We start from the raw sequence: 13,046 nt of genomic DNA, 5'->3' as shown, positions 1-13,046 counted from the left end.
GAGTTCTGTTTATGATGATTTAATTTCTTTCACATTCTTGAATAAGACAAGCAAATCCAGGTTCTCTCTCTCTTTTATTTTTATTGCGAAAACACAAAAGAATAAAGTCGGTCAACCATTAACCCCTTTCACTCCCCCATCTCAACTATTTCATGTGGAGTTTTTCCACGTTTAAAACAGTATCTCTAGCTCAATGCCATGTTTTCTTGCACTGGAACACACTAAAAGATGCGAGAATTTTCCATTTGTTTGACAAAATGCAAAACAATTATGCTCAAACTTAACACACAGCAACAAACACGAGCCACGCGATACTTAAACAACGAAGCATCTAAACAAACCTCTTGAAAAGGGACACACTGAAAATACGGGCAGACACGAACTCTCTAAGCTACGCATCACCACCCGCGCCGCAAAGGAGCTCTGTACTGCGTGCTCTCCTGCCCCCCCCAGAAGGCTGAGGGTCCCTCTCCACGTCAAAGCCTCCGCCTCGGGCTTCACTTGGGCTGTGAGGAGTCGCTGGGGCTGCCCAGGGCCCCGGGGGCGTCCCCGGAGGCTCCCCCGGCTGCCGCGCTGGCTTGGGTTCGCGCTGCCTCATCTCTCAAAGCTGCCTCGTAGTGGGACGGGAAGGAAGTGGGAACTGAATTACTAACTTTAGCCAAAAACTCCAGGACTTTCATTTTGCTGGTCTCCGCATGGGCTCTCGGCCCCCACAGGAACTCGTAGCGCGGGGGATGGCTGTCGGGCACCGGGCGGTACTCCAGGTACTGCTCCCGCACCAAGTCCTGGGTGATGAGCTTCCGAGGCTCCCCGAAGATGAAGTGACTCCTCCCGTCATAGATGCCCAGGACGTTGAGGAACTTCCACATCTCCTCCTCCGTGATGCGGTCGCCGCTTATGAAGATCATGCCCAGGAGAGGCAGCAGGAGCCCGTTCTTGGGAAGGCCCAGGCTGGCGTCGTCCAGATCGTCCCCGCTGGGAAGCGCCATCTTGCTGACGAGCACGTAGGACTGGCTGCCGGGGTCGCCCTCCTTCAGGTCGATGCCAAAGACCAGCTCCAGGCGGTCGCGGGCCCTGCGCAGGATCTCGGGCAGGTGCGCCTTGTGCTTCCTCTTCACCACCCTGAGCATCTGCGCGCGGCTGACGGGTTCCTGCGCCTTGTACTTCTGCAGCAGGAACTGCACCAGCACGCCCGCCTTCCAGGTCAGGGGGTCTCTGATGGCGCTGGGCGCCGAGGCCGAGGCCCCCAGGCTCCCGTCGTCCTCATCGGAACTCGAGCAGGAACTCGAGGCGGCGGCGGCTCCCTGCGATCCCTGGGGAGCGCCCGCGGCAGGGGGGCTGGGGCCCGGATCCCCAGCCACGGGGGACTCTTCTGCGGCGGCCACGGCCTGGGCCTCCTGGCCACGTTGGTGTTCGCTCCTGGCCTGGCGGCGCTTCTCACGGGCGCGCTGCTTACTCTTCTGGCCGCGGGGCATGGTGTGGGCAGGAGCAGCAGCTGGACGGGGCACCTGCAGGACAAGGGGGGGGGGGAGAGGGGAGGCGCAGGAGGAGGAGGACACGTGAGTCCGTCCAGCAGGGAGAGGCCATCCATGGAGCCCGCCGACCCTCCGCAGGTGTCCCGGGGGCACTGGTCATGGAGCAGCCGGGCTCTGGCTCGCGCAGCCCGCCCCGAGCAGCCCGCCGAGGAGCGGGGACGGTGCCTGACTGCAGCCCGGCGGCGGGCCTGGGGCTCTCTCCCCTGAAAGAGGCCCTCGTCCTCTGCTGACCATGCCCTCCCGTGCCCCGAAACCGAGGTGTCACCTCATCCTCCCAGGGCTTTCGGGGCTGGCAGCAGGGGGGAGACTTCCCGCAGCCCCCCCTGTCTGGCATGCTTGTCTCCCTCACCCCCAGTGGGGCCGGGGCCGCCTCTCTGCTCCATGCGGCAGCCAGTCCTCAAAGCAAGTCCTCACCTGCCGACACCCTATGAGCGGGGCACCTGGGCTGCCCCGGGGTGAGGCCTGGTGCGACCCTCTCCTTTGGGGGTGGCTCGGTCCCCGCTTCCTCACTCAGGACCCTCCCCGTGACACCTGACCGGTCCCCGGTGGAGCGGAGACCCCGCCCTCCACGCCCAGCCCTTGCTTCACGGGATCTCAGAGCTGAAAGTTCAGGGTCAGCCACGTCCTGCCCAGGCCGGTTGCAGCCCTATGAGGACCGAGAACAGGGGTGGCACTCCACGGGGTCCCCCAGTTCCCCATGCGGTCATCAGCACTGCCCCTGCCCGAAGTTCTGACCTTGATCTGGCTCGGATTCCGACTCCTCACCGTTGAGCCAAGTCAACAAGGCCGAGATCGAGGTCCTCACCTCCCCGAATCACTAGAAGGGAAGTTGGGGTACACCACATCTGGCTACATGGGCCCAAGTCTTGCAGAGCTGCAAGCAGGGGTAGCGCTGTGGCCAGCCCCTCTTTGGGGGAGAGGTACCCTCATTTCCATTCAGAGTCATCTCTGGGGTCCATGTCTCCTCACCCACCCCCACAGAATTGGGGCCACTTCAGACCAGAAGGCCATTGCCTCTCTGGAACCCTCCAAGCCCCACGCCTCAGCCAGGACCTCCCAGAACTGGGGGTGGGGGGTGTCACTGGGAGGCACTCTTGGTTCTGGGTCCGCCCCCGGGGCCCGCACTGTCACACCTGACCAGCTCCGAGCGCCTCCCTCCCCCGACTAGCGCGGAGCCCTCAGACCCGGGTCCTCACCCCCGGCTTCCCCAGGCCGGGGGTCACGGCGAGTCGCATCCGGCCACGGGCGTCAGGGGGCTCCGAGGGCCACCGTGGGGCCGGGGCTGTTCGGGACCCGCTTTTGATATGATCGGGCTCCGTCCACCTCACCCCCACGCCTTCCCTTCCCTTAGTTGCCAGAGAGGCGGGGGGGGGGGGCAGCCCCGGCCCTCCCTGCCGGGCGCCCCAGCCCCATGGCAGGAACAAAGTTCCGCTGGCCGCGCCCGCGTCGCACCAGGACGGCCGTTACGCCCCGCGCAGGTTTGCTCGCCAGAGCCGCCGGGCCGCCCGGACCAGAGCAGCGGGCCCCAAACCAGGGGGCCCCAGAGCAGTGGGCGCCAGAGCAGCAGGCCTCAGGCCAGCGGGCCCCAGAGCAGCGGGCCCCAGACCAACGGGCCCCAGACCAGGGCACCCCAGAGCAGCGGGTGCGAGAGCAGCAGGCCTCAGACCAGGGGGCCCCAGAGCAGCAGGCCCCAGACCAGGGGGCCCCAGAGCAGCGGGTGCGAGAGCAGCAGGCCTCAGACCAGGGGGCCCCAGAGCAGCAGGCCCCAGACCAGGGGGCCCCAGAGCAGCGGGTGCGAGAGCAGCAGGCCTCAGACCAGGGGGCCCCAGAGCAGCGGGCCCCAGACCAACGGGCCTCAGACCAGGGGGCCCCAGACCAACGGGCCCCAGACCAGGGCACCCCAGAGCAGCGGGTGCGAGAGCAGCAGGCCCCAGACCAGGGGGCCCCAGACCAGCGGGCCCCAGAGCAGCGGGGCCGCCTGCTTAGCCCGAAACTCCGCGCAGAGGTAAACCCAGATAGGAATTTGGGGGCTCCTTGGGGATGAGGTTCCAGGGTCCTCACCTTCAAACCTAAGCAGTCCTAGGAGCCCACCCTCCACTGACCTGAGGTTGCGCCTCTCGGGCCAAGTTCTTCACCTTCCCGAAACTTCTAGATGGAAGCCTGAGGGCGCCACCACCGGCCACGGCTGCGCGGGGCTTCCGAGGGCGCCAGCAGGGGTGGGCCTACGGCGTCCCAGCGATGCCAATCCGAGCCGGGGCCGCCTCCTTTTACGGATGTGCGTTCGCCAGCCCCGCACCTGCCCTGCGTGCCCGGAAAGGGAAAGTTAGGGCGCGCATCTGCCTACCCCCGCCTCATGCTCCCAGGCTCTGGGTGACCCCCTCCTCTGGAGAGAATTCGGGGTCCTCACCTGAAGTCCACTTAGGGCTGAAACTCCCCCCCTTCTGAATAACGGGTGCTCCCTTTACACCCAAACCTCCCCCGGCACCCTCCGGGCAGAAACGAGGACTGAGGACTGTGCAGATGTGTGACCCTCCGGGCTGGTGGGCTCCGTCCTGTCACTAGGGCCGCGCCTCCGTTCCTGTTGCTCCTGGGTCTCTGCCTCTGAAGAATCGGAGGCCGCCCCCACCACCAACGTCCTCCTCTCCCGGAGACCCTGAAGGCAGAAGCGAGAGGGTTTCTCAGCCTGACAACTCTGCCCCCCCCCACCCCCCGCCCCCGCCCCCCAGGTGCCAGGAGGGGGGACGCGGCGGTGCCGCCTGTGCTCAGTGTGGGTAGCGCCCTCGTTCCTCCCTCAAACTCATCACCTAGACACCTCACTCCACTCTCAGAGGACCTGAGGCTGCACCCCTCAGGAGACCTGCACCCCCCGGGGCTGCAGACCTAGACGTCAGGGTGGGCCAAATGCAGCCCGACCGTGCCAGAGGGGCAGGGGCGAAGGGGGGCTGGGGTCCCACCTTTATGAGTTCTTCCTTCTGTCCTTATTCAGGGTCCTCGCCTTGGAGTTTAAGAGCGGCGGGCGCTGCTCTACCGGGTCGTGCTCGCGAGACAGAGGCCGTTGGGCTTTTCATGGCCTCGGTGTTGCAGAGTTCAGTGTACCCGTCTTCCCAGACCTGGTCCAGGAAAACTAGAGCTACAGGGTGTGCTTCAGGCTGCACTAGGAAGGGTGCCTTTCAGTTCTTTAAAGCACCGACATTTTTGTGCCATGTATTTGCAGCGAGCATTCACAATTCAACCATGGGCGCGCCGTAGCTAAGGGGGTGGGGTGCGTGGAAGGGGATGTAGGAGACATCTGGGAAGGAGAGAGCTCACTCCCAAGATGACCCCCACACACAGGACCCCCAGTTGGCATGGTTGTCGGTGTGTGACTCAAGGAGTTTTTTTTCTTTTGTGCTATTTTTTAGTTTATTTTTATTTTATATATTTTTTACATCATTTTTCATTTTTGCACCATATATGCATTTCATCTTGGTTATAGTCCCCATACAATTCCCACCCCTCCTTGTTTTGACCCTAATCCCTCCTCCTCTCTCCCCGCCGCCCCCCTGTAGTGTGTCTTTGGTTTATAGTTGCTTGTTGATTTTGATTTTTACTTTGTTATAATTAGTCTTTTCCCTGGTCCCTTATTAGGCTTTCTAGATTCCTGCTATGAGTGAGACCATCCGGTATTTTTCTTTTTCCTTCTGGCTTATTTCGCTGAGCATGATCCCTTCCAGCTCCATCCATGTTGCTGCAAACTGCATGAGTTTATCTTTTTGAATGCTGAGTAATATTCCATGGTGTATATGTACCAGCTCTTCTTGATCCAGTCATCTATTTTTGGGCATTTGGGTTGTTTCCAAAGCTTAGCTATTGTAAACAGTGCTGCTATAAACATAGGGGTGCAGGTGCTCTTTCGAATTAGTTTCTGTGTCCTTTGGGTAAATACCTAGTAATCATCAAGGAGTTTTCTGACAGTGTCTGTAAGAATGCCTGGTGACCTCTCTCTCCTAAGATACAGGGAGCGTGGCCAGCCCCCGCTTGCAACCAATTGTGTCATTTCTTTGCTGCTATCCTGATGATGGCTAAGATTATTCCAGAATGCAGAGCCTTTCAAAATTGGTGTTCAAGCCCTAAAGAGAACAATTTGGAATAACTGTCAAAATTATAAAAGCATATGGTCTTGGGCCTCCTCCGTGGCGCAGCGGTTGAGCGCTGGGTTGCGATGCTGCCCGCGGCCTCTGTGGCGCCGGTTCGATCCCCAGGTGCTCCCCGGCCACCGGAGGAGGGTCCCACATGGCTCGCAGACCTCTCCTGCCGCCTGCTGCTCCCCTCAGCAGTGTACCTCGGTCCTTCTGCCTGCTCTGCTCCCCGATCTGGCTCTCGTGAATTCTCTCACCCTCCCGCGCTTCTGACTGTACCCAGTGCATGTATAAACAAAAAACAAACAAACAAACAAACAAATAAATAAATAAATAAAACATGCCTCTATTAAAAAAAAGCATATGGTCTTTATTTCTGCAATTCCATATTTAAGAATTTTTTTCAAGAGCAACACTTCCTCATGATTGAAATTATGTGTTATTTATTGCAACATGGTTCATAATAACAAAATACTGCAAACAACCTAAATGTGCATCAATGGGGCACTGAATAGATAAATTTGGAGGTGCAAGAAAGAATGAGGAAGGACTTTACGTAATGATAGGGAAGATCTCCAAGACAGGATGTGCAGTGTGCAAGCAAAGCAGAACAAGGCATGCTACCAGTTCTATCCAAGGGTGGTGAGGTGAGGGAGAACATACATTCGTACTTATCTGCACATGCGTGAAAATGTCCAGCAGTTCCATGCAGAAGAAACTTATAGCAATGGTCACTCACTGGAGCGGGTGGTGATGGATGTTGAGAACTCTGAGGACAGGGGTCAGGGCTAGCCTGGTGATTTTTCACTGGCTACCTTTCTATTTCTATGTTTTTGGTTTTGAACCAGGAGAATGGCTTTCTTATTCAAAAGTTGAATACATATTTTAAAAGTTTAATAGAACAAAGCTTTATAGTGTTTTGAGGACTCACCTGGGGTGTTTGCTGTAAAATGCAGATGTTTAGGCCATACCCCTAGATTCCAGTCGAACAGGCAACAGGAATCTGCATTTTGTTTTTTTTAAAGATTTATTTATGCATACAAGAACTAGGGTACAGGCCAGAGGTGCAGGGGGTGATCAGGTTCACCAGAGACAGAGCGGGGAGCAGAACAGGCATATCTCCTGAAACACACTGCTGAGGGGAGCAGCGGGCGAGTCAGGAGAGGTCTGCCGCGCAATGTGGGTTACTCCCTGGCCGGCTGGGGATCAAACTCGTGATGCAGAGGCTGCGGATAACTTCACAGTGCTGTGCTTAACCCCTTACGCCACTAGGGAGGCCCCAGAATCTGCATTTTGTAACAAGTAGCCTGGCCAATGTTTGTGTAGAGGGTCCCAGGAACCACGGAACTTGGGGCAGATGGCCACACACTGTATTCCCCCAACAGCTGTGTTTTTTTATAAAATTTCTTCAGTTTGTATTTTCTAACCATTCAATGGTGATTTAGAGGCTACCACCAACTGAATATTAGATGTTTCAAAGAATTATAACATGCAGGCTGTCGTCATTCAAAATATCTGCATCAGCCCCAGTCACTGAGCCGCCACCGAGGTCTCAGCAGCGTCCCCCTCGAGCCCCCTCGCTTCCCGACGCGCCGTCCCCTGCCGCCCACCTTCTCCCGCCGCTGCCTTCCGCAGGCCGTTTCCACCGAGGAAAAGGAATCGTATCGTATGTCCGCTATCCAGAACCTCCACTCTTTCGACCCCTTTGCTGATGCAAGTAAGGGTAATGATCTGCTTCCTGCTGGCACTGAGGATTATATCCATATAAGAATTCAACAGAGAAACGGCAGGAAGACCCTTACTACTGTCCAAGGGATCGCTGATGATTACGATAAAAAGAAACTAGTGAAGGCGTTTAAGAAGAAATTTGCCTGCAATGGTACTGTCATTGAGCATCCAGAATATGGAGAAGTAATTCAGCTACAGGGTGACCAGCGCAAGAACATATGCCAGTTCCTCGTAGAGATTGGACTGGCTAAGGACGACCAGCTGAAGGTTCATGGGTTTTAAGTGCTTTTGGCTCACTGAAGCTTGAGTGAGGATTTCCTTGCAATGAGTAGAATTTCCCTTCTGTCCCTTGTCACAAGTTTAAAAACCTCACAGCTTGTATAATGTAACTATTTGGGGTCTGCTTTTAACTTGGACTAGTGTAACTCCTTCATGCAATAAACTGAAAAGAGCCATGCAAAAAAACAAAACAAAACAAAACAAAAAAAAAAACAAAATATCTGCATCATTCCTGAATCTCCGAACAATAGTTTCTTTGATTTTCTACTGTTTTTAATTTTTAAATGGAGTCCTTTTTTCCTACATGGCTGTTAATTTTTGGGCACTATTGGATTTCTCCCCTCAGGTGTGGTCACCATGGTTCTCTCACCACCAAAGCACCTATAACCCTCCACCATAGTCCACGGTGCTCTTACCCCCAAACCCCAGTTTTCACACTTCCCCCTCCGCTCCCCCCACATGCCTCCTATCTATGCTCAGCTTTCAAGGTTTGTCTTTGACCCTTTTGCTATATTCCACATAAAAGTGAAACCAACAGCTGTATTTTTATTGAACATAAAATAGAGGCATCTGTCCACTTCATAAATTATACTTTATTATATTAAGAAATAAGACACATTCTTCACATTCAGCTTTGTACACTGGATTTGACATAAAGTCATATAGGCCATGCACATTGTGATTGAAGCCCTGGGGACATTTCTTGAAAAGAATACAATCAATGAACACCTCTCATAGATAGAATTTTACACGGTCACACAGTTAAGTTTGCACATTTGAAAGGATCTGAATCACTCACATTAATATTGTGAATTTCTTATAAATAATTCATCAGTCTAAGGAGTCTAGGCAAAGCCAAGTCATGACATTATTTATACTAAGTACCACACCTGGAACTTGTTCTGAGTTATTTAACACAGAGCACATTTTTAATGCAATAAATATTTACAGTTAATAGCAACAAGTACAATTATAATTTACAAAATATGAGTCTACTATTTAAAACAAAACAGAAAATGACATTAAAGGAGTTTGTGCCATGTATTTTTACATCTCAGTGAACTCACTCTTTCAACAAATTTTATTACCCAAGTCCCTGCCGACTTGGATATAACAAAGGTCCTGTTTGAATCAGTTATGCCCAGATTAGAGAGATGTTTTAAGAAAATCAGTTTTACTTTCTTAATGTTGTACATTCTCAATCTCATTAAATCCATTTCAATAGCTAAAATTGAAGCAAAGTGATGAAAAATGTCAGATTCACAACAGGCCCAAATTACATAATGTTTCTTGAATACTGAAGTCCTGAGTTATACCAAAAATTTCAAGCTTGTCCGGGAATTAATGAGGTGTTGAATGTGTGAGGTTTTACTGTCCATTAAGTGATCCTTTGAAAAGATCATAAAATTAGGCAAGTCCTTCCGTGTCATTATATGACTCTGGGAATGAATCTTAAAATTGAAATTTGGGGTGGGGGGAAGGGAAAATAATCCTATCTTCTAGAAGCGTAAGGGCAGCGAGCTGGTGGTGTCAGTCCATTTCCAAGCTCATTACCTGGCCCCATAGTTGGGGAGACACTTCTCTATTCGAGGCTACACGTGTATTCATGTCTTCATTCTCCTGGCACTGGGAAACCATCCTCTGTCAGAATTCTGACCAGGGCATTGAGCTGCAACTGATTTGTGTCTCTGGGGGCAACTGAACTAAGGTTTTCCCTGCCAGCCCACTTTGTGCTGTGATTCGGCCTCTGCCTGCATGGGGTCCTTAACTCACACCCTCTGTGTATGCCCTTTGACCCTATCACTAGTTCCGGTCTTTGGAGAAAATCTCGCATAGGGAGTACAATGTCTATTGGTACCTTGAACTTAATTTCTCACATGGGCTGTCTTTGGGAAGCCAGGCTGAGTGCTGGAATGAACGTGGACTTAGAGGTCCAGGCCCATACTCTGCCACTCGACTGTGCCTGTGACCTTGGGACGGGGGAATAATCTTCCTGGGCCTCAGCTACATCCTCTGAAGAGTTTTCCACATGCTTGTACAGATGTCCAGAGACGTGCTTAGTACCGCCTTTGGCCATCACTGGTGCTTCGCGAAGCGAACCACTTCCTCGCCAACACTTCTAGAGCTACTGTCTCCTTCCATGTTTCAGACAAGTACGCTGTGCTTGGAGGCTGGTGGGTTTGCTCCCAAAGAGCCGGCCTTTCTCATCTTGGCCTTGCCTTACACTGTGTTCCCGCTGACAGGCCTCTCCCAAGGCAACCAACAAGGACGCCGTTCACGCCCTTATGCCAGGTTAAACAGACTGACATTGGGGGTGACGGACTAAGCTGCAAACTGGGAACCAGCGATCAGCTCTACCCTTCAGTATCAGAATGGGCCAGGAGTATCAATGACGTCACATTAAGTTGAACCACTCAGAATCCCCTTTATAGGTCAAGTCTGGTCCAATGTGGGCAGTTTCATGTTTCAGGTTCATAGTTCCCTGGATCCTTGAATTGAACGGGAGCTGGTCACTAGTAAGCGAATTTGGCATTTACAAACGTCCACAGTAAAGCAGCTCTCAGGCCAGAAGGGAAGGCTTGGATCAGATGAATCTAAAAGTGCTTTATAGACCATGAACACTCAGTTCGTGCAAAGCATGTTCTTAAATTAATCACGAACATGTAATATTTTAACCCACGGGCTCTTAAATTTATATATGCAACAATGTTAACCTTAAAAAAAAAAAACAAGATAAATTCCACTTAATGCATTTCTAAAGTGAAATCTCAAGAGAGAAAGTGTCCTCAGCATGGTACTTGTTGACTGCTCTGGATATATCCAGCTGGAGTTCACGCTCAGTCCCCACAGAAACAAGGACATCTGTCAAGGCCAAGGTTATGGTAAGAGATTGCTTGACATTAAAGTCCTGTTTGTGTTGAGTGGGGGGGTGGGGGGCCGAGGTGGGGGCTGAGTGGAATGACCCTCCAGATAGAGAATAGAGTAGAGCTTGCTAAGGCTTGGCTTCACTGAAGAGATAACACAAAGCCTGGTCCCAGAAGTGTCAAGAATTCCTTTGATTTCAGCTGTAAATCCATTTGATGAAAATTCAGTGAAGAATTAGACAAAGGTACAAAATGTTCTGGTTCCTCCCAGCAATCCAGAGTGAGTCGTAGTTGTCCTCTGACAATGGCTGCTCCCTGCTGTGAGTGTGAAGTGCACTAGTGGCAAGGAAGTTTGCCTCCCTCCCAGCTCATCTTGGTTCTCGTCATTCAACACATAGTCAGGTTCCCAGGGCGCGCATTTCTAATCTGGCTTCTGGGAAAAGTGACTTAGCCATCTTTGAGTCGGCAGAATGAAGATGTCATTGAACTCGTAGTCCCCAAACAACAATAATGTCTCTTACTGAAAGCCACTTGGTGCATGAATAGATTCCGAGACAGATTACCGACTGCTGCTCTGGGCATACGTGAAGACGTCATCACGCAAGTGTGTGCATGTCCTGTGCACAAGCTTATTCATTTCTGTTCAGTGTGTATTTTCAGCACAAGCTGAGCTGACTGAAGCAGATTCTAAACTTTATTTACCCAAGGTTCTCCATCTTTCAAGATGAAACCAAATTGCTTTGGGGTAAAGCGAGAAACCCAGGGCTTGGTAATGAGGCAAAAGGTCGGGTTCAGTGGGGAGTGAGGGCGGCCAGAAGAACAGGGTTGAGCCATCCATATTTACGGGGAATCATGAAATCAACCACAGGGAGCGGCCTTGTTGGCACCCAGCTGGGAGGATCATGTTGCTGTGGAGCATCGCTCCCTGCCAGTGGCAGCCATCGGTGGAAAGAGTGCTTTGTTTATTGCTTAATCTATCACTGTTGAGCTGCCTGCCTCGGGGAGGCTCAATTTAAGATAGATTGAAAGGTAGTGTCTGTCAATTGAATAAACACAGATGGTTTTCCACAGCAAAAATTGATTTTTTTTCCTCGCCAAAGACATAAGCACTAAACATGATTACCTTTGGAAGCCAGGCGTGAAATGTCTGTGCTCCAGCCCCCTGCCACAGTTGGGTCTAGCGGAGAGGTGACATCACACGGGGACTTGGGTCTCTCTCACCCAAGTGATTTTAAGTTCTTGAGGTGGAATAAAAATTTAACTTCCCTAGAGAAGGGCTCAGTTCAGCCCATCCCAATGAGGTTTAGTCGATCGTCAGTGGATTTACCAGTTCCAGGTCACTGGCTGGCAAAGACCTCCTCCTGCCTGTTCACTCAAGAGTGTCAAAGAGGTGATAAGATTTACCTAAGGACACACAGCTAGGCCTAGACGTCAGTCTCCTCACGGTTTGTCCAGAAGCTAGGAAGGAGAGCTGACATTAAGATGAGTCCTGCCCCCAAATGTCTCTGGAAGCAGGTAGTCAGAGGTACTTGAACGGGTCATGCTAGGTACCAAGAACACCATACTCCGTAGCTACTAACTAGGTGTGGAGTTGTGAAGAAATCCAAGGGTGACATGATAGAGCAGTAAGTCGTTCAAGGTCACAGGCACATGAAGGTTGAGGAAGGGCATCATGAGGTGGGGGCGGGGGATGTTTTCTTAGGTGTGTTCTAGCTTTGATTCCAAAGCACAACCACGGGGTGTCAGTCATACAAATGATTCCGAGGAGCCCCTGGAAGTGACAGAATGGCCCATCTCCTTCCAGACCACTAAGGTGACATGAGCGTGGGGGCCGGCGTGTCTGAAGAGAGTATTGCAGAGGTAGCAGCTGTGGGGCAGCTGTGGGCAGGTGGGTTCATAACGCCCCAGAGGCATCATGAGGGCAGGGCGCGCAAATGCCGGAGAGACAGGACCATGCAGAGACTCAGAGGATGTTAGCCACAGAAAGACCCTTCACCTCGTCCTCTCAATTTAGAGATGAGGAAACGAGGCTAAGGAAGTGAAATTGAGAGCCAAGGTCACATAGCTGGAGACAGAGTTGGGATGTCAATCTAAAAACCTTGCTTCTGTCAGCCACGCCACCCACCTTGCTCTTCACACTGTCCAAGGAACTTGGGGACTAGCAGGCAAGCTTGTGCATGGACTGAAGTGCGTGCATCGGCCAGAAGTGACGAGGTTGCCCTCCAGCCAGCTCGGCTGGAAACACAGATCTGTCCCCCGTCTGCTCCTGGCTTCTAGAGCTCTGCGGACCACGAGCACATGCTCCCATCAAGAGGTAAAAGTCATATAACACGATGTGTGCAAAAGAGAGCTGAGCTTTCGGCCACCTCTGGGTGGAGAGAGCCACAGCTGCCATTGTCTTGGGGCGCATGGGATACACATGAGGCACATTTGCAGAATTTGCATTTATCTGAAAGTGGGTAACACATTCGCCATCTGTCAGGACTGGCCTGTGCTTGAGTCAGGTCTGCTAAAGCAAGATA

The 13,046-nt window shown here is 52.6% G+C and overlaps 2 protein-coding genes across 2 annotated transcripts; one reads left to right on the top strand and one right to left on the bottom strand.

The window, feature by feature from the left end:
- Positions 1-497: 497 nt before the first annotated feature.
- MAGEB17 (MAGE family member B17) lies at positions 498-1,475 on the bottom strand (the record flags this gene model as incomplete). The annotated part of the gene is made up of 1 exon (XM_084258189.1): positions 498-1,475. The coding sequence occupies one exon, from the start codon at positions 1,473-1,475 to the stop codon at positions 498-500; it is 978 nt and encodes a 325-aa protein (XP_084114315.1).
- Positions 1,476-7,321: 5,846 nt separating this feature from the next.
- LOC311187099 (eukaryotic translation initiation factor 1-like) lies at positions 7,322-7,663 on the top strand (the record flags this gene model as incomplete). Its single annotated transcript, XM_084258349.1, has 1 exon — positions 7,322-7,663. One exon carries the CDS (start codon positions 7,322-7,324, stop codon positions 7,661-7,663), a length of 342 nt encoding a protein of 113 aa, XP_084114475.1.
- Positions 7,664-13,046: the final 5,383 nt, after the last annotated feature.

Source organism: Talpa europaea, assembly GCF_964194135.1.
Source record: "Talpa europaea genome assembly, chromosome: X".
Taxonomy (NCBI): Eukaryota; Metazoa; Chordata; class Mammalia; order Eulipotyphla; family Talpidae; genus Talpa; species Talpa europaea.
Note: the sequence above shows the minus strand (reverse complement) of the source record. Positions and strands in the feature narration are given on the sequence as shown.